Genomic DNA, 27,086 nt, shown 5'->3' with positions numbered 1-27,086 from the left:
GGCTGTGCCCCCCCCACCCACCCCCCACCCCCAGAAATGTCAGGGAACTTGCAGGTGCCTTGGTGGAAGAGTGGGGTAACATCTCAAAGCAAGAACTGGCAAGTCTGGTGCAGTCCATGAGGAGATGCACTGCAGTACTTAATGCAGCTGGTGGCCACACTAGATACTGACTGTTACTTTTGATTTTGACCCCCCCTCCATTGTTTCAGGGACTCATTATTCCATTTCTGTTAGTCACGTCTGTGGAACCTGTTCAGTTTCTATCTCAGTTGTTGAATCTTGTCATGTTCATGCAAATATTTACACATGTTAAGTTTGCTGAAATTAAACACAGTTGACAGTGAGAGGACATTTCTTTTTTTGCTGAATTTACATGCATAGAAGCTTCCAGGTTTTTTCAAGGGTACAGAGTTTGTAAGTTGCATTTTCTCCCTAATTTGAAACATTTGTTTCTCCATTGAATAATGTATTTTAGCCTACCTTAGTTAGCCATATGAAAATAATGCATTTAAAAAATGCATCAGTTTTTTCATATTTTCTGTTCTAAATGTCTGCTAGTCGGGGAATATGACTTTGTACACTCCTTTGCCAGTCCCTGGGCTAGTCTTTGTGACGAAGAGATGCAATTAACTCTCATAGAATATATTGTCTGCCAGCTCCGTCAAACTCTCATGCAAGGAATATGCCTCAAGACAAAATCAAATACCTTAAGAATAACATTTTCCATTGTACTATTTAATTTCAGGTATATTTTGCTTTTAATTGGAATAAATAAACATCACATAATCATTGACAAACTATACTCTGTCCACAAATACATGGGCATAGCATTATTATGCTGGTACAGTAGTGCTACATTTGATGAATGTACTCTCGCGTTGACTCTCCTAGATCCTTACAGTAACAACATGATTATCTCAAATAGACCTAAATCAATAAAAATTGTCATTACTGGCCCAACATTAATTGTCTATACTCTGCAGATTACAGTACCTACTTGAAGTAAGGAGTGGAGGTAAAGACAGTCAGTGTGAGGCCAGGGAGGAGATTTCAGACTGAACTTTCGAGATAGGAGTGAGAGACAGGCCCTGCCATGCCCAGTTGAGACAGACAGCTAGTGTAAGGTTATCCTTTATCTGTTACTTTGTATTCAGGTGAGGTTGTAGAAGGCAGCAGACCTTATCAAACAGTCACTCCTAGACCCGCTGCTTGTGTCTCTGTTAGTCTCTCTGTCTCTAGTCTACACACGCAGACACTCACATTGGCTGCTCCACTTCAACTCACAGCTTGGTGTCCGGAAACTTGAACGCTGGAGTGAGCTACACAAGGAAAACACTGGTGTTAAAAAAGACAGAAACATGCACAGCCAAATCATGCCACCACATTGTGTCTGCTTAAAATAGCTTCTGCTCTCTAAAATGTAAGGCATTTATATGCACCCAAACCAGAGCAGGTTGAATGTGTCTTCATGATTTCAACATATAACAGGGAGGAACATACTTAGTGCACGAGAAATGACAATGCTGGAGAATGTAAATGAGATGAGGTGCTGTATTTGTGTTATAATAATGGATAAAGTAAAACAAAAGGCAAATGATATGAAAAAACTAAACAGACACTGCTACATATGTACACTTCAATGGGCCAAGTGCATCAGAGGACGAAACACAAATACTGCCACATGCATCAGTGGTAGCTACAGTATCTGTCAGAACAGAACAACGATGAGACACAGCTACAGTATCACACAGAGACTGTCAAGTCTTAACACTCATTCTCCAGTCAGCCATCCTGTGCCATTTGGAGAGAGGCTAAGCATAACATATCCTGCAGCAGGGGACACAGAATGAGGACAGCGGACAGAGACAGAACAGGCCATCCTCACAGGAGGACACAACACAAGGCAACACAGCACACAAAATAGGTTGAGCAAAACACAAGTAGATAATACCAACAGATAGCTCCTGTAGACCTACAGTATTAGACACAGCGAAAGGAAAAACAAGAATGCAGTTTCAAATATATTTTCAACCCAAAGTAAATTTGCATAATAAAACCATATCTAATTACATTTAGATCCCTCAAATTTAAAGTTCAAACTATGAGTAAGCCTGAATCCTTGGCACTGTTGTTCATTTTCTAGTGACACATTTTACCTCATGCTGAATCAGTGGCATCAGGAGTCCGGCAACACAACCTGCCTTGCCTCATATAAAAAGATTTAAGCAATGTTATTGGGAATATCTTATACCTTTCACAATGAATTGGCAAATTAAATTATTGCCATCAAATGTACCTTCATGAGGTGTTTTGGCAACTTGTCATGAATTTGTATTTGCATTATTTTACTATGGCAATACATTGTGGTGTTGCTACGATTTCCCTTGGTTTCTCTCAGTAAATACATTTCAGGAATCCCAGTTATTTTTAAAAGCATTCATTATTAATAATTGTTAAACAAAATACATACCGTATAATTTTTGAAACAAACAAAAAAGGTTTTAAAGGGGATAGTGCCATGTTTTAACACAGTGTTCTCTGATGAGCCGCCGAACAGTCTCTCTTGGTAATAAAATGACTGGTGAGGCACCATGCACACTGTGGAGCTACAGAGCATCATGTACATTATTATCTAGACAAACCTGTACCATTACAACACCTTCACTGCAGCTCAGCCAAAGTGTTCATGTGTTGTCAACTCAAAAGTGTTGTAAGTATTTTAAACCACGAAAGATGCGTGCAGCAGTCAGCAAGTGTGGAGAATGTGTGATGGTGGCAAGGATGCTCAATTCATTACGTTTAGATTTAAACTGATAGATTGCCAGATTGAAGTAAGGCTACTACTGTTCTTGGCAGAGTGATGGAAGAGTTGTCCTGTCCATTTGTGTACAGAATCACACAGGAAATTGAGGTTCAGTTTTTGATCCATTATACATGGAAAGGGAAGATTCCTTGACGATCCATCATTGTACGATTAAAAATGCATAGAAAAAAGTTTGATTGTTTTTTGTCTTATAGATTTCTGTCCTTCATGCATCCCAGGCTAGATATGTCTCCTCACAGTGGTAGATGCCTGGTAAGACAGGACAAGCTACAGATAGGGAAAGAAATATATTAAACTTGAGTGGGAAAAAGTGAAATACAAAAATAAACACATTAAAAAGATGAGAAAAATTGTTAATCCCTTTGGGAAGGGGATAAAATATTGTTTATGACTGAGGAGGTTGTTTGGGAAGGATAGGCTGAGTTTGGGACATGATAATGTTCTTTATTCCACTCTGCATGGGACCAAAACTCTGTGGATAATAGCCCAAGAGCAGTACTCCTTTGGTATTAGATAAAGAGGAACTTATGAAGGTTTGCAATTTTCTTGATCACATTGGCAGTACAGCCAATGCAAATCATGTTACTGTCAGGTAAAAAATACAACAGGTAGCTCAACAGAAAAAAAAGTCAGGATTGTTTCGACTGAAGGGAGTCACTTGGAAAAAGAATAGCATGACAGGAAGAGGACAAAAAAGCCACAATCTCTTCAATGATGATAAACGTAATAGGGGTGGATGCAGATGAGTAGTTGGGGGGAGGAGGAGGAGGCAATTTGGTTGAGAGAACAGGGCCATTGTAGGTTCACACCAGGTCCATCCACAAGTCAAGGGGCCCCATCAGCGGCTGCAGCAGTATCAGGAGGAGTAGGGTAACGGGCTGCCTAGGGGTGAGAACAGGACAGGAGAGAGGGCTGCAGGGATGTGTGATGTCAGAGCAGTGCAAGGTTTGTGTAGGTCAGAGCAGGGCAGAGGAGAAGGGGCAGCCCAGAGGGATGCTACCATCACAGTGAGAAGGCACAGGGCTCATGAGACAGAGAGAGAGGGCGGTGGAGGTCAGGGGGCAAACTGGGTGCTAGGATAGGGTGAGGTCGGTGCAGGGGATCCAGCCTCAGAATATGGTGGTCTCGTACTTGGTGCTGACAGGGCGCTTGTTGGAGTCTCTCTGGTTGAAGAGCCAGGTGGCGCTGCCCAGGGATTGCATGTCTGCGTCCATCTCCAGAGGGTCAATCTGCCGGGGGGAGGGGGGACGAGAGACGGGCGTAAGACTGCAGGAGTGGTGGAGGCCATTGCACACTCAAGTCCTCAGCCCACGTGCAAGTGGATTAAAGGCACAGTCCAGTGATATTGGAATCACAGACACCAGGGCTCAATCCACAACATAGAGATGTCTGATAGCAAAACAGGCTGCTGGAGACCTAACAGACCACACACAGTCCCATCTGTCTCTTAATCTGGGTTTTAAATGAAGTGAAAACGTGAAAACACCATAAGGATCCAAACATGCGCTCATAACATGCTCTCACCCAAACAAAAGTCTCTGTTAACACATGAGCAGCCATACACACGTTATAGCTGTTCCATGTGAATAAATTAATTTCAATTAGTAGTCCTGTATATCTAATTACATGAAACACCACTGATACACCCCAAATTAAGAACATTGTGGCAATGAAAGACTCGGGTGTACAAGGCCATCATTCAATTATAGCTGTCCAATATAAGACTCATCAGAATGCAAAAGCTTAGTGATATAGGAGGATTAACACTCAATAGGCCACCTAAAGCATGTTGCTATTTATACTGATCACACAGCTATGCAATTAAAGCACTAGATCATTAGCAGCAGAACTGCAAAGCCATGAATCTTCCATAGATGGTTAAGTCTAAGCTAAGGTATAGCCTACTTATCCTCAGGCAAGAATAATGAGAAAGAGCTTCTTATCAGCTCAAATGGAATGACTATGAGAATATGGCAGAAATTCAGTGTAGGCTATGCCATATCAAAAGGGCAAATATTGTGTGGCTAGATGAAGTGCCTGGAAGCAAACCAAAAAGTGGACATGGAATGATGAGAGAGTTAGAGGCACGTCAGGTAGGTTAGCAGATGGATGATGAAGGATAGCGGAAAGGAGGAGAGAGCAGGACCTGGACTCCAGGGCTAACAGAGTGCAACGGGAGGAAGGAGGGGCGGTGGGTAGTACACGTGTGACAGTAACAGCAGCGGCATTCTAGCAGAGGGGCACCCTGGGAAACAGGAGGACCAAGAAGACAAGAACAAAGAAATGTTAAACAGGGAAATAGAAAGACAGAGCATTTATAGTGGCACTGAACTGACCATAGTGGTGGAAGATATAAAATCTAGGTAATTTATCACAACCTATTAGGTGTAGACAAATAATATTATAAAGATTTATCACAGAAAAAAATGTATACTTGACAGCAGCTGGCATAGCAGGGCTTTATCACATCTGTCAACTAGACTGGACTGTACTAGCAAGGCTCCTCCCATATCTAGACACAGCCAGTACAGCACAGTACAAAGTGATCAACTGCACAGTGATTTATGACTTCTTTAGACTAGTTCAGAATCTGGATCATCAGCATTTGTGGGTTCATTTACAGGCTCAAAATGGCCAGAAACAAATAACTTTCTTCTCAAACTCGTCAGTCTATTCTTGTTTTGAGAATTGAAGGCTATTCCATGCGGGAAATTGCCAAGAAATTGAAAATCTCGTACAACGCTATGTACTACTCCCTTCACAGAACAGAGCAAATGGTCTCTAACCAGAATAGAGAGAGTGGGAGGCCCCAGTGCACAACTGAGCAAGAGGACAAGTACATTAGGATGTCTAGTTTGAGAAACAGACGCCTCACAAGTCCTCAACTGGCAGCTTCATTAAATAGTACCCGCAAAACACCAGTCTCAACTTTATAAGAATTTTTTGAAGATAAATACACAATGCAGAGGACGAGAGGACTAAAATCTAGAGTATTAATGCTCAATAGAGAATTGTAAGTACGAGTTGGGTTTCAGTTCAACAGCTGTTTAGAATCTGTGGAATGTCACTCCTGAACTCAGAGCTACGTGTGCTACGTTCTGTACATTGAGTCTGGAGCAGGATACTGGTTATTTGGCCATTGGCCCAGTTGTACTGCAAGGACTTCTAATTGGTCAACCCCAGGCTAGGTGGGGGGTTGTAAATGGCATCATGTTCCTTTGTTATGTGGAGAAAAGCTGAGGACAGGGGAGACTGAACATCTACCTCCCAGCATAACATCTATGATTTGTCCTTATCAAATAAACACGTTTTTCTCCCCTTGATTTGCTTTGTAGTTTGTGTTATTGAAGAATAACATCAACTGCAAACAACATCAACAGTGAAGAGGTGACTCCGTTAGCTGGCCTTCTAGGCAGAGTTCCTCTGTCCAGTGTGTGTGTTATTTTTTCCATCTTAATTTTTTCTTTTGATTGGCCAGTCTGAGATATGTTTTTTTCTTTGTAACTCCGCCTAGAAGGCCAGAGTCGCCTCTTCATTGTTGGCGTTGAGACTGGTGTTTTGTAGAAACTATTTAAGAAAGCTGGCAGTTGATAACTTGTGAGGCGTCTGTTTCTTAAACTAGACACTAATGTGCATGTCCTCTTGCTCAGTTGTGCACCTGGGCCTCCCACTCCTCTTTTTATTCTGGTTAGAGCCAGTTTGCGCTGTTCTGTGAAGGGAGTAGTACACAGCGTTTTGCGAGATCTTTAGTTTCTTGGCAATTTCTCGCATGGAATAGCCTTCATTTCTCAGAACAATAATAGACTGGCGGGTTTCAGAAGAAAGTTATTTGTTTCTGGCCATTTTGACCCTGTAATCGAACCCATAAATGCTGATGATCCAGATACTCAACTAGTCTAAAGACGGCCAGTTTTATTGCTTCTTTAATCAGCACAACATTTTTCAGCTGTGCTAACATAATTGCAAAAGGGTTTTATAATGATCAATTAGCCTTTTAAAATGGTAAACTTGGATTAGCTAACACAAGAGTGATGGTTGCTGATAATGGGCCTCTGTACGCCTATGTAGATATTCCATAAAAAATCTGCAGTTTCCAGCTACAATAGTAATTTACAACATTAACAATGTCTACACTGTATTTCTGATCAATTCTATGTTATTTTAATGGACAAAAAAAATGCTTTTCTTTCAAAAACAAGGACATTTCTAAGTTACCCCAAACTTTTGAACGGTAGTGTACATCGGACCAAAATAGTGCATAACTGGCAAAAATGAAAGGACATCGAAAAAAATGACAGGTCATCTCACAATTGTGAAATGAATCTACATTAAAAGCTTCAAATGGAGTTGTCTTGTTCTAGATGTTCCTAGAATTCCACTGCCTAAAAGTAGATAATAAATACTGCCAACCCTGTACATTATGCAGCGAACTGATTACCTCATTATGTTTATAGCAGATAATAAAGCATAGTGATTTGCGTGGACGCATAAACATGTTGAGCAGTGTGCATGCACGGTCCAGACGGTCCAGCTTTCTCAGGTGACTGTGATCACTGAGTGTTCATTATCCAGGGTCCTGAAAGGCCAATACATCCATAAATGGCCCAGGGCATACGTAAACATTTATGTAACATTCTCAATCAATATCCTGGGAATCAGTGGAGGGGCCGGGTGACCAGCAGAGAGACGCACAGTTCCCCCTCTCTCTCTCCATTTACAGATTATATTATATCCTGCCTGTTAGCAAAAAATAAGACTATTCACTCATCAAGTTTTGCATACTGTATTGCTGCAGGAAAATCTACTCCGATCTGAGTGACTCAGAGTTGGGGAGGTGAGATTGGTAGCAAAGTAATGAGTCATCATTTTCATCGCACTATAAATCTTCCTTTTTTTTATAGTGTGATCAGTGGTTTAAAATCCGGAGGAACATTTGTTCACGAGGACTGTGTGTTATCTGATTGTGCATATTTATGCATACATGCCTACGCATGTACACATACATACGTAACTGAAAAAAATAAAGAAAACACTTGAGTAAATGAGGGATACAAAGTACAGTGCCTTGCGAAAGTATTCGGCCCCCTTGAACTTTGCGACCTTTTGCCACATTTCAGGCTTCAAACATAAAGATATAAAACTGTATTTTTTTGTGAAGAATCAACAACAAGTGGGACACAATCATGAAGTGGAACGACATTTATTGGATATTTCAAACTTTTTTAACAAATCAAAAACTGAAAAATTGGGCGTGCAAAATTATTCAGCCCCTTTACTTTCAGTGCAGCAAACTCTCTTGAGAAGTTCAGTGAGGATCTCTGAATGATCCAATATTGGCCTAAATGACTAATGATGATAAATACAATCCACCTGTGTGTAATCAAGTCTCCGTATAAATGCAGCTGCACTGTGATAGTCTCAGAGGTCCGTTAATAGCGCAGAGAACATCATGAAGAACAAGGAACACACCAGGCAGGTCCGAGATACTGTTGTGAAGAAGTTTAAAGCCGGATTTGGATACAAAAATATTTCCCAAGCTTTAAACATCCCAAGGAGCACTGTGCAAGCGATAATATTGAAATGGAAGGAGTATCAGACCACTGCAAATCTACCAAGACCTGGCCGTCCCTCTAAACTTTCAGCTCATACAAGGAGAAGACTGATCAGAGATGCAGCCAATAGGCCCATGATCACTCTGGATGAACTGCAGAGATCTACAGCTGAGGTGGGAGACTCTGTCCATAGGACAACAATCAGTCGTATATTGCACAAATCTGGCCTTTATGGAAGAGTGGCAAGAAGAAAGCCATTTCTTAAAGATATCCATAAAAAGTGTTGTTTAAAGTTTGCCACAAGCCACCTGGGAGACACACCAAACATGTGGAAGAAGGTGCTCTGGTCAGATGAAACCAAAATTGAACTTTTTGGCAACAATGCAAAACGTTATGTTTGGCGTAAAAGCAACACAGCTGAACACACCATTCCCACTGTCAAACATGGTGGTGGCAGTATCATGGTTTGGGCCTGCTTTTCTTCAGCAGGGACAGGGAAGATGGTTAAAATTGATGGGAAGATGGATGGAGCCAAATACAGGACCATTCTGGAAGAAAACCTGATGGAGTCTGCAAAAGACCTGCGACTGGGACGGAGATTTGTCTTCCAACAAGACAATGATCCAAAACATAAAGCAAAATCTACAATGGAATGGTTCAAAAATAAACATATCCAGGTGTTAGAATGGCCAAGTCAAAGTCCAGACCTGAATCCAATCGAGAATCTGTGGAAAGAACTGAAAACTGCTGTTCACAAATGCTCTCCATCCAACCTCACTGAGCTCGAGCTGTTTTGCAAGGAGTAATGGGAAAAAATTTCAGTCTCTCGATGTGCAAAACTGATAGAGACATACCCCAAGCGACTTACAGCTGTAATCGCAGCAAAAGGTGGCGCTACAAAGTATTAACTTAAGGGGGCTGAATAATTTTGCACGCCCAATTTTTCAGTTTTTGATTTGTTAAAAAAGTTTGAAATATCCAATAAATGTCGTTCCACTTCATGATTGTGTCCCACTTGTTGTTGATTCTTCACAAAAAAATACAGTTTTATATCTTTATGTTTGAAGCCTGAAATGTGGCAAAAGGTTGCAAAGTTCAAGGGGGCCGAATACTTTCGCAAGGCACTGTATATTGAAAGCAGATGCTTCCACACAGGTGTGGTTCCTGAGATATTTAGGCAATTAACATCCCATCATGCTTAGTGTCATGTATAAAAACGCCCAGTTGCCCATTATTTTGGCTACCATGGCTGGAAGAAGAGATCACAGTGACTTTGAAAGAGGTCTTAAAAGAGCATAAGGGGTTTAAAGTGTGTGTGTGTGTGTGTGCGTGCGTGCGTATCTCAGTTACCAGATCTCAATTCAATTGAACACTTATGGGAGATTCTGGAGCGGTGCCTGAGACAGCGTTTTCCACCACCATCAACAAAACACCAAATTATGGAATTTCTTGTGGAAGAATGGTGCCGTATCCCTCCAATACAGTTCCAGACACTTGTAGAATCTTTGCCAAGGAGCATTAAAGCAGTTCTGCTGGATTGTGGTGGCCCAACACCCTATTAAGACATTTTATGTTGGTGTTTCCTTTATTTTGACAGTTACCTGTACATACTGTATACCCAAACACAGTATGCATATCATTTAGAAACACACACAGTACATTTTTTGTTCATGCTCAGTGTGTGGTACTCACTGTTGATCTCCTCATGCTGCTCCATTGTTGTGACGTGGGCCGGCTGGATTTGGTCTCAATGACCTCTGACCCCAGAGACGGTGGGGGGACTGGGACATACTGCCTGGCCTTGGTCTGGAGAGCCAGCTGATAGGCCACCTCAAATGCCTGTCCCAGTGTCAGGATGATCTCATAAGTCTGAGTCTGTACCGAGGGAGAGAGTAAAGAATGAATAGACAGTTGCAGTAGTGACTGACAGCTACTTTGAATGAGGCACAATCTGCATTTTTATCATTGCGTTGTCAATCATAGCAGTGGAACTAAGTTAATCTAGTATTTAATTAGATAATCAAGATGTAGCTGTGTCATGTGCCAGGAATGTTTGGCACATGGCTTATAAAAGAGACTAATCAAGATATTATGTTACTTCCATGACAGCAGGTTCATTACCTTAATCAAGACATTAAGGCAATTTAATTAATCAAGAAGCTGCATGCAGTTTTGTCAATCAAGTTTTTCCTTTCAAGATTTTTTTATGATATGATGTGGCATTTAGAAACAAATTAATACAAATCAGAGTACTTTAGAAGGTGGGAAATGGGGGATTGTATTTTGGCATAGCCTTATGGAATAATTGATTGAGGGATTTGGGCTGGTGTCATCATTGTGTTCCTCACCACTTCCACAGTGCTGAAGACATGGCAGAAGTGGTGGCCACTCTTACTGTCCTTGGTGATGTAGGCGAAGGTGCAGAGGTCATCGGGGTCCTGGGCCGCACAGGAGATGTTCCTGATCTCATGCTCGGCTACTATTGTCTGGTAAGAGGACAAAAGAACAGAGGAGCAACAGGAACAAAACCATCGACCAGTAACAACCACTGACTTCATCCGAACCAACAGTGCTATCTTTATTGTAGGGGAAATAATATGAGAACGCGAGAGAGAAAAATAATGCAGTTGAGCTCATCATGCATTTCTCATTGCCAACAGGCTCCCATTACCTTAGTGGCGGCATCAATGAACTTGACCCCTTTATAAGTGATGGAGAGGATGACAACAGGACCCTTTTTTGAATGGTCCTTTGACTTCTACAAGTAGAAAGAAAATGGTGAGGGGATCCATATTGATACGGAGTGCTAGAATAGAGTGATTGAGTATTGATCTGTAGTATGACAGTCAGACTTACCCTAATTTTAGCACAGGCTTCTTGAGTGGACTCAATCCCCCTTAGATCCCTGATAATCATTGATCCCATATACTGGAAAATAAGCAAAAAACAGGCTATTATCTCTGAACTCAGTGGGTACAGATGTCAATTCAATGTATATTCCAAGATGGTTCAAAGAAATGACGTGGAAACAATGTTGATTCAACCAGTTTGTGCCCAGTGGGAACTATCAATTCTTGAATAATCAGCGATTATCAAACACGGATTGAGGACTTTTCTAGTGGCCGAGATTCAAGGGGACTTCCATTGACACAACACGACAGGAGATTGACCATTGACATGACTTACACTGGCCTCATACCCGCAAGACTCTAAGATAAGTTTCTCAGGCTGGTGATGCCAAGCAGAGACCGTGGTGTACGTGGCAGACTGGCTCGGCGGCCGGAGGGTCAAACGGGGTTCCCTTTGTCGGTCACTCTGCCTGTCCTAGAAAGACAGATAGACATGGATTGATGCTGTACTGTACAAATATTTTATGGCAGAACATTTAGTCACAAAATATTACAGGATTCTAAAACTAAAAAGATGCTGTAACACTTTGACTGATCAAAAGTTGTCTGGATGTCCTTTGGATGGTGGACCATTCTTGATACACAAAGGAAACTGTTGAGTGTGAAAAACCCAGCAGCTTTGCAGCTCTTAACACAAACTGGTGCACATGGTACCTACTACCATACCCCGTTCAAAGGCACTCACATGTTTTGTCTTGTCCATTCACCCTCTGAATGGCACACATGCACTATCCATGTCTCAAATGTCTCAAGGCTTAAAAATCCTTCTTTAACCCGTCTCCTCCCCTTTATCTACACTGGGATCATAGCTTTCACCTGGATTCACCTGGTCAGTGTATGTCATGGAAAGAGCAGTTGTTCTTAATGTGTTATATACTCAGTGCATATTTAATACAAGCATGGAATGACTTCAATAATCTTAAACACATAACAACTTCTGTTTCAGATCACCCCAGCAGCAGATAGCTCTCTTTATAACATGATTATCCCAAGCACACCACAGAGACACATACTGTATTTCTGTTACTTCATGAGGTACAGGTAAAGACAGCGTTTTGGCAGGAGGACTAACGTGGGAGCGGGGTCTCTCGCTGTAGGAGCGCAGGGACACGCTACAATCCTGGTCCATGGCTCTCCTCCTCCTGCCTCCCTCTCCCAAGGGCAAGAGCATGTCCATGGAGCGACTGGTGGAAGGGTCCATCTGACTCAGAGGAGAGGTCCCTGTCTGGGACAACAGGTCCTGAAACTGCCACGTACAGATTGATTGATCATATTGATGACTGATTGGATGTGAAAGATAAGAAAACATAGTGACACAACACAAATTTCAATAAGATATTAGAGCATTATGTAATGGCATACAGTACAAATGAGATCCCAGCTAGCACATAATGTTCCGAGAACCATATGTTTCTTAGAGCTTGATTGTTCTATGGTTATTTTGCATACTACCTTCCCACAACTTTCTGAGAATGGTGCAGGATAGTTGCTTGGCTTTAAAACATTCTTAGCACATTTAAGGAACTTGACAAAAAATATATATTTTCTTGGTATTTCATTAACAGAACGTTTCCTAAAAGTTCAAACATGGTTACATTTAATCGCTCCGACATTTTATGGTTGCTAAAATTCTAAGAATTTGCCTAATTTCAGTTTATGTGACAAACATAGTGAGAAAATAGTATAGTGAGAAAATCATTGTACTATCTAAAGTGCTGTGATATATCCATAACCAAAAATGTTGTACTTTCAGCTGTTTGAAGCTGGTGTACAAAACCTAAAGTAGCAGACACAAAACAAAACTAAAAAACAGGAGGCGTAGAGATAGTGCACATAGAACATATCTACTCATTTTTAAACTTGCTTTCAATGAGAATGACAGATCTATAACTCACATTTCGATATGGATATTGTCGGGTCGCCCAAAAAGTTACATATTGTAGCTTCAATTTCAATTTTGGTAATGTTCTAGGAATGTTCTCCAACTGGTTTGACATTGGGAATGTTTAAATAAAGTCCAGAGAACATTAAGAAACAACATTCTTCTGTGGGAATTTCAGTACTTCAGCATAACGTTTTTTACAGGTTTCCACATGGTTCTATTTAAAGTCATGTTCTCAAACTGTTTCGAGAACGTTATGAAAACTTTCCATAAAAAACACAATAAACCTTAGTAACATTCAGAGAACATTCTAAGAATGTTATTACAAACATACATTTAATTCTCAGAACGCAAACAATTATTATTATGAGTCGTCCTCACTTCAGCAGCCTCCACCGATTCTGTTCTTAGCATCAACTAAACTCTCTATCTTGTTAACTGTGTTGACTGTGTTCAGGTGTACGGCCTCGACAACTAATTGATCACACCTCATCTTAATGAGTGCTTGTTTCCTTTGAAAAAGGATCTGTTTTAATATACTAAAAGGAGCAGATTTGTATGTGTAATAAAACATGGCATGCTAGCTCCATCCTGGTGGTGCAGTGGACTAATTCCATGCATAGAGAGCAGAAGATTATAGGTTTGAAGCTCACTGACGCTGTGTCACAATTCAAAATAAATATGTTTGCATGATTAATGCCTAAGGAAATTAATTTCTATCTGTAGTTGGATTTTTTTAAAAGTTAATACAAAATAAGCTAGCAGTGTTATTAACAGTCTTATTGAAACATTCAGTAGTAGTTTTAAGGAAGTTATTAAAAAAAAACTAAAAATAATCATTTTAGTTCTCAGAGATTTAATAAAACTTCCCAGAAAAACTTTCAAAGAACCAGGTTAAAACGTTCTCTGAACCTCCCTGCAACCTAAAAATAAATGTTCCCTTCCGTTTTACCGGTCAGGAAACTTATGGCTTCGTTTCCAGATCCAGTGGGAAACCAAAAACGTATGTTCCCACAACTTCCAAGGAACCAAATGTGCTAGCTGGGATTATTGTTCAAATGTAAGACACTGATTACTCTTACTAACCCTGATCTGTGAGAGACGGTGAGAGATCTGTGATTTGGTCGGGGCCTCCTCATAGGGCCGCTCTGCCAGAGACGCTATGATTCTCTTCCTGTGGCCCAGGGGGCTGATTTTCAACACCTGCAGAGACGTGCACAGATAAGACACAATGGTAACTACTAGACCGTACATAGGACTACGTTCATATGAACAACACGGACACTAATATTGACAAACAAGTACAAACCAACAAATATGAATAGAAATACACATTATACACTCACACTGACTGTTTATAGTGAGTCTGACACCTATGCTGGCACTCGACAAGCAAACAGAATGGACTCTCCTCAATTATTCAGCTCAAATCTGTTTTGCCTTAAGCTCAGCACAGTGCTGTCTCTTCCCTGAGGCACTACATAATTCACTAACAAAACATTGGCCTCACATTGACAATCTCCAGCTCCCATAGATTCTTCACACAGTCCAAGGTACGGTAGCCACTGGACAGGAAGTTAGGCAGGTACTCCTGGAGGCCTAGCACATCCAACCAGGTGGACAGAGAGGTGCTGCCATCACAGCCCAGGGCTTTCACCTACAAAGAGGGACAGAAAGGAGATCAAATTACATTCAAAGAAAAGCAGGATTTCACAATTTCTTTCAAGATTTTAAAACCGTACACAATGTCAAAAGGCTTGTTCACATGATTTCTATTGCCAAACATAGCTGCAGACTAGATCAAAACTACTTTACAATACATTATCATGATTGAAAATACTGTGCACAAACATAGATAATGCACACTCCTTGACACCTTGATGGACGGTGGCTTCTTAGACAGGGATGAATCGTCAACCCGGCACAAGGTTGCAGGCAGTGCCCTGGACTGATGATAACTACTGTACCTTGGGCAAGCTGCGTGCTGCACGGATGATCTTCTTTCTGTGGCCAGGGTCAGTGATTCCCATATCTCTAAGATCCGTGTCCTCCATCACGTTACTGCCCTACAAAAGCATCAACGCACGCATGCACACGCATAAGTTAATTACACAAGTACCACAAACTGCAGACACTTCCCAAAGTCCACAGTATACTGAAACACGTATAAATCCCTTAAGATAACTATTAACATAGACATTACAACATCTCCTACACTCTATAGGTCCCTATATGCAATCAATAATACACACACACACAGACACACACACACACAAACACAAATGAACACACAAGTAAAAGCACACACACACTTATTTATGTCCTCAGACAAACAAGAATTGGAGGACATTGGAGTCAAATAAATTGTGCATGCCAAAGGTAATCAATCTATTTTAATGAAAAACCACCAAGGGAAAAGCAATCAAAACTGCAGCAGCTTTTACATCTGAGCTGCAATGTTGCATTACATTTGCTATGAGGGAAATGTTTAGGACTACGCACCTGTGTGTGTGTGTGTGTGTGTGTGTGTGTGTGTGTGTGTGTGTGTGTGTGTGTGTGTGTGTGTGTGTGTGTGTGTGTGTGTGTGTGTGTGTGTGTGTGTGTGTGTGTGTGTGTGTGTGTGTGTAAACAGCTGTGGTGTTGGAGACAAGGAATGAGGATTTCACTGCATATAATTGTGAATACAGTAAGTCAACTTAACATTTTCCATTTTCCTTAATGATTGACAACAATAAATGTGCACCATTTGTTTTACGTAGTTCTCCATAAGAGGCACAAGCTTCGTCATCTAATTTGGGTTTATAGGGGGGAATAAAGATACAAGGAGACCCTTAAAAATGTGTAGCTCAGCATTTTCCCAGTGGACTGCCGCAGATTGATTCTTCCTGGCCAAGAATGTTAAAATGGAGCTAGTCTTTTCTAAATATGGCATCACTGCTTGTTTCTGGAGCACAATGCAGCAGTAACAGTCACAAGGTATGACAGTAGGAAATTACACACTGATTATCTCTAGAACAAGGATCAAACTAATGCAGTGACTGACTTCAGGAATAGCCTGAAATAGATATTTCAACTAAAGTGATTGTTGGATGTTCCAGGAGGTCCAATGGGAGCTTGTCATTTATACTTCATCAGGAAAATATGATTAAGTAATGAATATCTATTTTTATCCATATCTATAACTGCTTATTACATAACTGTGATACATACAGTCTACAGTCTACTTCATCACAAAGGAGGAAGGTGTCATGAAATGAGGAGGCTCTAAAAATATATGTATTTTATGATTTGCGATGTAAAAAGCACCAAAAGCCCCGTAAGGGAAAAACGATAGGCCATACTAGAGACACGAGAGACCCATTTATGGTTGATGGAAGCAACAAAAAATTATTATCAACTTGTAAAAATTAGGAAAATGGGGACACAGCGGTTTATTATTTATGATCCCTCAAAAGCTGCACTTGGAGCAATCATCCCATGCTGAGACAAATCCCTACAGAGTGTATGTGAGCCTGTGTTCTCTGATGGTAGTCATACTGTATCTACATTGATAGGTCTGAAGGGTAGTCTAACTGATTTCTCAGTAATGAAGAATTTGTTCTAAGACACCCTTGCCTTTGGGGTCAGCAGGAAAATTGGGCATATAAAAGAGAGAGAAGATTTGATTTCTCTCCTATTTTATTAATGAAGATGACATCTTTATATTTGCATCTTTCAGGTCAGTTGTTCACCAACTAATGTGCATCTCTGGCACAGTCACCACTACATTTGCTCCTCATGGCTTCATGATATTGTATTTCTATGTGATTTATAAATTCATTTGATGATAGGGTTGAACAATATCTCACAGAGTATGTCAACTATTTTCAAAAACGATTCAGGGCAAAACACAGCACAACACCTCTCCTGATCCAGAATTAGCCCACCAAGTAAATAAAATAATTAACACATCAGCTCTGCAGTGATACAAATAATTTGGCAGACAGACAGTTCAATAGGACACCATTGAACCTTTACAACATCTCTCTGACTGCTCTGACCTTTTCAGACACAACCTACAAGTCCTTGTAAGTATCTGAGGGTAATATGTCCTGCAGGGAGCTCATCAATTATCTGCTTGGTGCTTCTACATCTCAGACACATTAGTCAAGAGATTAACATTAACATCACAATGCTAATGACCCATTATCCTCATCCTATTATTACCCTATTAAAGAGATTCTCCGGTTCTTTTGTATGGTTTTTAGCCAGTAGTTCTTAGAGTAGGCCTTACGGTCCCCGAGAATTTTACTCTCTTTTACTCTCTGTTCCGAACGTACTAGACGACCAGTTCTTATAGCCGTTAGCCGTACACTTATCCTACTCCTCCTCTGTTCCTCTGGTGATGTAGAGGTTAATCCAGGCCTTGCAGTGCCTAGCTCAACTCCCATTCCCCAGGTGCTCTCATTTGTTGACTTCTGTAACCGTAAAAGCCTTGGTTTCATGCATGTTAACATTAGAAGCTTCCTCCCTAAGTTTGTTTTATTCACTGCTTTAGTACACTCTGCGAACCCGGATGTCCTAGCCGTTTCTGAATCCTGGTTTAGGAAGGCCACCAAAATCCCAGAAATGTCCATCCCTTACTATAACATTTTCAGAAAAGATAGAACTGCCAAAGGGGGCAGAGTTGCAATCTACTGCATAGATAGCCTGCAAAGTTCTGTCATACTATCCAGGTCTGTTCCCAAACAATTTGAGCTTCTACTTTTAAAAATCCAGCTTTCCAGAAACAAGTCTCTCACCGTTGCCGTTTGCTATAGACCACCTTCTGCCCCCAACTGTGCCCTGGACACCATATGTGAATTGATTTCCCCCCATCTATCTTCAGAGCTCGTGCTGTTAGGTGACCTAAACTGGGACATGCTTAACACCCCGGTCATCCTACAATCTAAGCTTGATTCCCTCAATCTCACACAAATTATCAAGGAATCTACCAAGTACAACCCCAAATCCGTAAACACGGGCACCCTCATAGATATCATCCTAACCAACCTGCCCTCCAAATTCACCTCTGCTGCCTTCAACTTGGTTCTCAGAGATCACTACCTCATTGCCTGTGTCCGTAATGGGTCTGCGGTCAAACGACCACCCCTCATCACTGTCAAACGCTCCCTAGAACACTTCAGCGAGCAGGCCTTTCTAATCGACCTGGCCCGGATATCCTGGAAGGATATTTACCTCTTTTCGTCAGTAAAGGATGCCTGGTTGTTCTTTAAAAGTAATTTCCTCACCATCTTAAATAAGCATGCCCCAATCAAAAAACGTAGAACCAGGAACAGATATAGCCCTTGGTTCACCCCAGACAAAAACACCCTGTGGCATACTGCATTAGCATCGAATAGCCCCCGTGATATGCAACTCTTCAGGGAAGTTAGGAACCAATATACACAGGCAGTAACGAAAGCAAATGCTAGCTTTTTCAAACAGAAATGTGCATCCTGTAGCACAAACTCAAAAAAAATCTGGGACAATGTAAAGTCCATGGAGAATAAGAGCACCTCATCCCAGCTGCCCACTGAACTGAGGCTAGGAAACACTGTCACCACCGAGAAATCCACGATAATTGAGAATTTCAATAAGCATTTTTCTATAGCTGGCCATGCTTTCCACCTGGCTACCCCTACCCCGGTCAACAGCCCTACACCCCCCACAGCAACTTGCCCAAGCCTCCCCATTTCTCCTTTAACCAAATCCAGATAGCTGATGTTCTGAAAGAGTTGAAAAATCTGGACCCCTATAAATCAGCCGGGCTAGACAATCTGGACCCTTTCTTTCTAAAAAAGTATCTGCCGCAATTGTTGCAACCCCTATTACTAGCCTTCAACCTCTCTTTCGTGTCGTCTGACATCCCCAAAGATTGGAAAGCTGCCACGGTCATCCCCCTCTTCAAAGGGGGGGACACTGTAGACCCAAACTGCTACAGACCTATATCTATCCTACCCTGCCTTTCTAAGGTCTTCGAATGCCAAGTTAACAAACAGATCACCGACCATTTCGAATCCCACCGTACCTTCTCAGCTATGCAATCTGTTTTCCGAGCTAGTCATGGATGCACCTCAGCCACGTTCAAGGTCCTAAATGATATCATAACTGCCATCAATGAGAGACAATACGGTGCAGCTGTATTCATCGACCTGGGCATTGACCCGGCCAAGGCTTTCGACTCTGTCAATCACCATATTTCTTATTGGTAGACTCAACAGCCTTGGTTTCTCAAATGACTGCCTTGCCTGATTCATCAACTACTTCTCAGAAAGAGTTCAGTGTGTGAAATCTGTTGTCCGAACCTCTGGTCGTCTCTATGGTGGTGCCACAGGGTTCAATTCTCAGGCCGACTCTTTTCTCTGTATACATTAATGCTGTCGCTCTTGCTGCTGGTGATTCTCTGATCCACCTCTACGCAGACTACACCATTCTGTATACCTCTGGCCCTTCTTTGGACACTGTTTTAACTAACCTCCAGGCGAGCTTCAATGTCATACAACTCTCCTTCCGTGGCCTCCAACTGCTCTTAAATGCGAGTAAAACTAAATGCATGCTCTTCAACTGATCGCTTCCCGCACCTGCCCACCCATCCAGCATCACTACTCTGGACGGTCCTGACTTAGAATATGTGGACAACTACAAATACCTAGGTGTCTGGCTAGACTGTAAACTCTCCTTCCAGACTCACATTAAGCATCTCCAATCAAAAATTAAATCTAGAATCGGCTTCCTATTTCGCAACAAAGCTTCCTTCACTCATGCTGCCAAACATACCCTCGTAAAACTGACCATCCTACCGATCCTTGACTCCGGCGATGTCATCTATAAAATAGCCTCCAACACTCTACTCAGCAAACTGGTTGTAGTCTATCACAGTGCCGTCCATTTTGTCACCAAAGCACCATATACTACCCACCATTGCGACCTGTACGCTCTCGTTGGCTGGCCCTCACTTCATACTCGTCGCCAAACCCACTGGCTACAGGTTATCTACAGGTCTCTGCTAGGCAAAGCCCCACCCTATCTCAGCTCCCTGGTCATCATAGCAGCACCCACTCGTAGCACACGCTCCAGCAGGTATATGTCACTGGTCACCCCCAAAGCCAATTCCTCCTTTGGTCGCCTTTCCTTCCAGTTCTCTGCTGCCACTGACTGGAACGAAGTGCAAAAATCACTGAAGCAGGGGATTCCCATCTCCCTCACTAGCTTTAAGAACCAGCTGTCAGAGCAGCTCACAGATCACTGCACCTGTTCATAGCCCGTCTGTATACAGCCCATCTATCTCCCTCATTCCCATACTGTATTTATTTATTTTGCACCTTTTGCACCACAGCATCTCTACTTGCACATCCATCTTTTGCACATCTACCATTCCAGTGTTTTAATTGCCATATTGTAATTACTTCGCCACTATGGCCTATTTATTGCCTTAACTCCCTTATTTGACCTTATTTGCACTCACAGTATATAGACTTTGTATTCTTTTTTAAATTATTTATTATTGACTGTATGTTTTGTTCATTCCATGTGTAACTCTGTGTTGTTGTATGTGTCAAACTGCTTTGCTTTATCTTGGCCAGGTCACAGTTGCAAATGAGAACTTGTTCTCAACTAGCTTACCTTGTTAAATAAAGGTGAAATAAAAAATATGAAAATAAAAAATCCTGCAGCAACAGGAAATGTGAATTTTTATGTGGATTATAATGAATTGACATTTTTGTAGGGATTGAAAAAAAATGTGTGTATCAAATCTGTGTAAATTGTGTAAATTACAAACTTTAGATGGCTTTTTAAACCTCAAATACACTACATGTTTGCATTTCCTGCAAAGCAGGAACATACTCAGCAACAAAAGAGTGATCAAATTAAGATCCTGCATCTGTAAGAAGCACAAGGGATGTCATAATTATGTAACTTCCTGGTTGAAAACTGTTTTTCTGGCTGAAGTGGCATCAGTTAAAGATTTTTCAGGACTACAAAAATGTCATTTTTAAAAATCAGTATACAATTTGACCACGACATCACAATAGACAGTCACTACAGCATGAAGTCTCTACATCAAAAATGATTCATGCCTCTGAAAAAAAGGAATCTTAACTTTGCCACAATATATCTCATAGAATTGCAGTTGACGTTAGCAGAAATTGAAGTAATATCCATACTGTGGCCTCAACAGAGCCACTTGTCGTATCTGCTGATGATTGGGTGAGCTATACTCTGTATGCTATCTGGCTGGGCCAGCATGGGGGTTGAGGTTATAGAACATAAATCAGCCTACCAAGATAGGTGGGATGGTCGTGACTGGGATTTTACTGTAAATGAGATGGCATGTTAATAGGTTTTGTTGTGCCATAGAAGGGAGATGGAAACTGGGAGAGAGAGAATAAGATGGATAGAGAAAGTGAAGAGGGAGAAAATGAGATGGAGAGAGATGGAAAGTAGAAAATATCTTAGACATGTTGACTCACCATGTAGCGTAGGTCGTCGAAGCCATTAAGCAGCAGCTTGCTCTCATACTGTGGCAGCCCCACATGCTCCAGCCACTCTCCCACGGGCTGGTCCAGGGCTTTGCTGCAGGCCCCATCTGCCGAGAGAGGGAAGCGCTTCAGCAGGGAAAATCCCTTCAGCCGGTAGCAGCGGCACTCCGAGGACGAGACATGACATTGCCACATCATCCTCGGCCAGCACAGCCGAGTGCAGGAGCACCAACAGGGCAGAGGAGACAGGGTCCAGGCTGTGGGAGGGCAGCTCCCACAGAGCAGGAGGGGCCCGGCTACTCTTACACTGGAGATATAGTGGTGGAACCAGCCCGCCGTGATATACTGTACACCCACTGTCGTTACTGTGAGTGTCAATGTCAGGCAAGGGTAGAGGTAGAGTTGGATATGTAGACCCTTTGAATATTGATCACCACGTTCAATTTATTGAGCCAATCTGGCATCTTCCATAAAAATCTTTAGCTAATTACTGACATGAAAATTGATCCCTTTGGTAGGTACATCCTTGACTACAAAAAAAGTGTTTGTGACTTTGCCTATGCCTAAAAATGTGTCAATATTTCCAGTACACGAAGTACTAAACAAAATAACTTTCAATGCCACACAAAAATTATACAGTATTACTGGATATCACACTCCACATTGTGTCCTCTGTCCTGGTTAAACCCTCATCATAATCCTTAAAACAGATTATATTCCACTAAGGTATGATAAACCACAGTAAATTACAGCTCCCAGAGTACACTTTGTAGCACTTGGTCACCTCTGTGTCAGTCCCATGGCTTTAGTGGACAACCTGTCTGAGAGCTCTGATGTGGCTCATTGAATAAAGGTAGAACCATGATAAAGTAAGCTATTAATGTAATCTGGATCATGATATTCTCTATAGGATTATTTTCTTACTCCACAAACGGAATGAGAGTCCGATCTCATACACCAAACCTTGTGGCTCCCGACTGTTGATGAAAAACTGATGGAATCAATTCAGAATTCAATTACCAGCCCATTGATAAAACTCCAGCCGACTGCCCACCTGCTTGCCTGTGAAAAGAGGCTCTATGTCCTTGGTGTTCCCAGAGATCCTGGTGGTAAACCTGGTGCTTCCCAGCATATAGACACTCCTCTGGAGGATGGCTCATTCAGAGAACATTCTTATATCTCACACCAGTAAATCCAAGCTCAGCTCCAACAGAGCGCAGGTGAGCCTCTTGACTCTTGGCTGAGATTTCCACAGGACCACCTTGGTTCAGTTTGCCCCCTCCCCATCCGATAAGCCCCCTCCACCCACCTGGCTCTCCCCCTCTGTGGGTACAGCTAGCTTCAGAAGCCCCTGTGCTCTGGGCAGAGGTTTGCTGCATCCCCTGTCTGATGCACGTACTGTCACAAAGAAGCTGCTCTCGGCTCACACGCTCTCCAAACTGCTTCCCTCACAGGGCATAACGTCCTGATGCTGGATACTCACGAGCCCAGAAAGCAGCCTCAACCGTGCCCTTCCTGCATGCACAACAGTCAGTCTTGATGCTCATCCCCTTTCCCAAATTCCTCAAGATTTCTCTTACCCTGTCCCTCTTGCTCTCTCTCTTCTGCTCTCTTTCTTGCTCTCTATCACAATCCCTCATTCACATAGTCTCAGTGCACTGCAGGGCTGCCGTATGTTGCCTAATAGAGCAGGGTACAGCTCCACGTATCAGCTCTCTCTCTGTTCCTTCCTCTACCTCTCTCTAGCTCACACTCTCACTATATCAATCCCCTCCCTCTCTCTCTACCTCACAGTCTCTCGCTCGCTCGCTCTCTCTAACCCTCCCTCTCCCTCTACTCATAGCCTCTCTCCTCTTGCTCACAGCCACTCTTACCATCCTTCTCCCTCTACCACAGTCTATGACTCTCTACTTTACCTCGACCATACAGTCTTTCTCTCTTCCCACCCTCTGCACTGATTAGAATTGCACAGAGGCCCTCTGATCTTGCTAGTGCAGAAAGGACACCACCATCAGAGGCAGGGAACAGATCTGGGAGCCCCAGATCACAGACCTCTGTACGGAATAAATATGGTATGTAGGTTTTTCCCCTTCTCCCATTCTAAACTCAGCAGAAAAAGAAGCATTCTCTCACTGTCAACTGTGTTTAATTTCAGCAAACTTAACATATGTGAATATTTGTATGAACATAACAAGTTTCAACAACTGAGACATAAACTGAACAAGTTCCACAGACATGTGGCTAACAGAAATGGAATAAGGTGTCCCTGAACAAAGGGGGGGTCAAAATCAAAAGTAACAGTCAGTATCTGGTGTGGCCACCAGCTGCTTTAAGTACTGCAGTGCATCTCCTTCTCATGGACTGCACCAGATTTGCCAGATCTTGCTGTGAGATGTTACCCCACTCTTCCACCAAGGCACCTGCAAGTTCCCGGACATTTCTTGGGGGGAATGGCCCAAGCCCTCACCCTCCGATCCATCAGGTCCCAGACGTGCTCAATGGGATTGAGATCCGGGCTCTTCGCTGGCCATGGCAGAACAGTGACATTCCTGTCTTGCAGCAAATCACGCACAGAACGAGCAGTATGGCTGGTGTCATTGTCATGCTGGATGGTCATGTTAGGATGAGCCTGCAGGAAGGGTACCACATGAGGGAGGAGGATGTTTTCCCTGTAACGCACAGCATTGAGGTTACCAGCAATGACAACAAGCTCAGTCCGATGATGCTGTGACACACCGCCCCAGACCGTGACGGACCCTCCAGCTCCAAATCGATCCCACTCCAGAGTACAGGCCTCGGTGTAACTCTCATTCCTTCGACGATAAACGCGAATCCGACCATCATCCCTAGTGAGACAAAACCGTGACTCGTCAGTGAAGAGCACTTTTTGCCAGGTCTATCTGGTCCAGCGACGGTGGGTTTATGTCCATAAGCGACGTTGTTGCCTGTGATGTCTGGTGAGGACCTGCCTTACAACAGGCCTACACCCCTCAGTCCAGCCTCTCTCAGCCTATTGCGAACAGTTTGAGCACTGATGGAGGGATTGTGCGTTCCTGGTGTACCTCGGGCAGTTGTTGTTGCCATCCTGTACCTGTCCTGCAGGTGTGATGTTCGGATGTACCGATCCTGTGCAGGTGTTGTTACATGTGGTCTGCCACTGTGAGGACGATCAGCTGTCCGTCCTGTCTCCCTGTAACACTGCATCTCACAGTACGGACATAGCAATTTATCGCCCTAGCCACATCTGCAGTCCTCAGGCCTCCTTGCAGCATGCCTAAGGCACATTCACGCAGATGAGCAGGGACCCTGGGCATCTTTATTTTGGTGTTTTTCAGAGTCAGTAGAAAGGCCTCTTTAGTGTCCTAAGTTTTCACAACTGTGACCTTATTTCCCTACCATCTGTAAGCTGTTAGTGTCTTAACGACCGTTCCACAGGTGCATGTTCATTAATTGTTTATGGTTCATTGAACAAGCATGGGAAACAGTGTTTAAACCCTTTACAATGAAGATCTGTGAAGTTATTTGGAATTTTATGAATTATCTTTGAAAGATATGGTCCTGAAAAAGGGACGTTTCTTTTTTTGCTGAGTTTACATGGACAGTGATTTTGAAGCTTGGCTTCCCAGTGCTTAACAAGGGATATTAAAACAAAGACCATTTTCAAGCGCTAGCTTATTAGCAGCTGGCTTTAACTCATTTACATTTCTCTTTGATGATAGGACTTGGGGGCAACACATATTCAAGTCAGTGCAGAGCTCACTCACACATGCACACACACACCTGCGCACACACTCGCACGGACGCACACACGCATACACACAGTGCTTTAACAGAGTGACTCTCATACTGTCAAACATAGTGACTCTCAAGTCCTTGTCATTCGATACCCCCCATTCTACAAGATGACAGGAGAGACATATTCCATTAACTTCTGTTTTCATGTTAGCACATATCACAAATAAAACAGTTGATGCATGACGTTTACAGGTCAGATTACTGCTGGAATCATACAGTGAAATGCAACAGGATGATACAAATGAGCACACAGACATCTATTGACATATGTCCAAATAGGCATTAGCACCCACCTACGCAGGGCTGCTTACTGCTTCCATCACTGGTGTTATCTGGATGCAGCTGCAGGCATAGAGTAATTATTCAGGCTTTCAGTCTGCCTGTGAACACCTCACACATCACATCCCCAGCCAGCTGGCCAGAGGAGAAGTGATGGTTACAGAAGCAAAGTGAGGAGCAATCGATTGAGCTCCTGCCGTAATTGGCCAGCTGTGACCCAATTGCTGTGCCTTAACGATCAGGTAAAGGTCAGGGCCCATATTCACAAAACCTTCTTCTTCACTGCAATATTTTCCTTAACTATAGACTTAGAAAGTTGAGAAAAGTTTATATTCCTCAAAAAGGTTATTGGAAATGTTCTTGCATTATTTCTTATGTTTCTCCTTAATAAGCAAAATGTTCGGAAGAAATTAGATTATTGAAAAGAAAGCTCTTGGATTTGCTCTTGGAAATGTTTTTAAATCCAAGATAGCTAAACCCTTGTCATAAACTCAGGGCAGTGAGAAAATAAGCGAATGAAAGCAATTGTTCAATTCACTCACAAACTTCATCTGAAAGTTTCAGTATTAATATTTGAAACTCAAGAGCATGTTTTAGAATTGTAATCTCAGAACGAAATATGCTAACATGATTGCCATTGCTAGCTAAAAAGCTAGCTAAATTGGTTGCCTAGCGAGAATCATCTTAAGAAGATATTTAAGAAGTTTGTAAGAAGATATTTGCGAGGTTCGTAAGAAAATCATGAAATCTTAAGATATTGTGGAGGAATTGCACTTACAAACTATCTTATGAACTGCCTATTTTTCTTCTTATGTTTTTGCCTAAGAAGTGTTTTGTGAATCTTGGCCCTGTCTTTGTGGCCACACATCCAAGCGAGCAAGAGCTAACGCTTATAATTCATAATCAAGAACAGACAGCCCTTCTATTAGACACACTCTGAGATAGAGAGAAAGGGAGGGGGAGAGAAAAGGAGAAGACAGAAAAGAGACACACAGAAGAAGATGAATAGTGAAGGTGATGAAATGTGCATGTGGGGGAGAGAAGATGGTAATGAAAAATAGGAAAGATTGGAGAACACTCATTATGTTTCAGTCAGACCCCTCTCCTTTCCCCCTTCCCCCCAAGCTTCACCCATGTCAGCTCCTTTACTATATCACTCAAACAATGCCTGTATAAAATATCAGCCCTCACCACCCAATTACAGCCATTCATTTGGGACGACAACCCCTCCCAGGGACCAGCGGGCCTAATTACTGACTGACAGAGGGTCACTCCATCGCTCCTGTTACTGTTAGGGGGAACTGGGTCACCAGCTCAGCCTGGTAAATGGGTCTTGACATCCAG

General features: G+C 42.4%; 1 protein-coding gene across 12 annotated transcripts in view; it reads right to left on the bottom strand.

Annotated features, from left to right (window-relative positions):
• Positions 1 to 719: 719 nt before the first annotated feature.
• LOC110527982 (ankyrin repeat and SAM domain-containing protein 1A) overlaps positions 720 to 27,086 on the bottom strand; it is a 46,025-nt gene continuing 19,658 nt past the window's right edge. For 2 of the 12 annotated variants that reach the window (XM_021609648.3, XM_036983489.2), the window contains exons 4-16: positions 21,660 to 21,775; positions 15,135 to 15,233; positions 14,678 to 14,824; positions 14,254 to 14,370; positions 12,358 to 12,531; positions 11,563 to 11,700; positions 11,233 to 11,304; positions 11,048 to 11,134; positions 10,725 to 10,862; positions 10,069 to 10,251; positions 4,971 to 5,069; positions 3,956 to 4,053; positions 720 to 1,319 (exon numbers count right to left, since the gene is read on the bottom strand). In XM_021609648.3, the coding sequence (XP_021465323.2) occupies positions 1,241 to 1,319; positions 3,956 to 4,053; positions 4,971 to 5,069; positions 10,069 to 10,251; positions 10,725 to 10,862; positions 11,048 to 11,134; positions 11,233 to 11,304; positions 11,563 to 11,700; positions 12,358 to 12,531; positions 14,254 to 14,370; positions 14,678 to 14,824; positions 15,135 to 15,233; positions 21,660 to 21,775 (1,547 nt within the window). In that variant the 3' untranslated portion in view covers positions 720 to 1,240. Of the gene's footprint in view, positions 3,092 to 3,247; positions 4,054 to 4,970; positions 5,070 to 10,068; positions 10,252 to 10,724; positions 10,863 to 10,896; positions 11,135 to 11,232; positions 11,305 to 11,562; positions 11,701 to 12,357; positions 12,532 to 14,253; positions 14,371 to 14,677; positions 14,825 to 15,134; positions 15,234 to 21,659; positions 21,776 to 27,086 lie in introns of those variants that run through there. The other 10 variants (XM_090241160.1, XM_090241159.1, XM_090241162.1 and 7 more) reach the window with 8 other exon arrangements.

The sequence above is a fragment of the Oncorhynchus mykiss genome, chromosome 7 (assembly GCF_057628025.1).
Source record: "Oncorhynchus mykiss isolate SJ-2025 chromosome 7, ASM5762802v1, whole genome shotgun sequence".
Lineage (NCBI taxonomy): Eukaryota > Metazoa > Chordata > Actinopteri > Salmoniformes > Salmonidae > Oncorhynchus > Oncorhynchus mykiss.
This window is presented reverse-complemented; position numbering and strand designations above follow the sequence as displayed.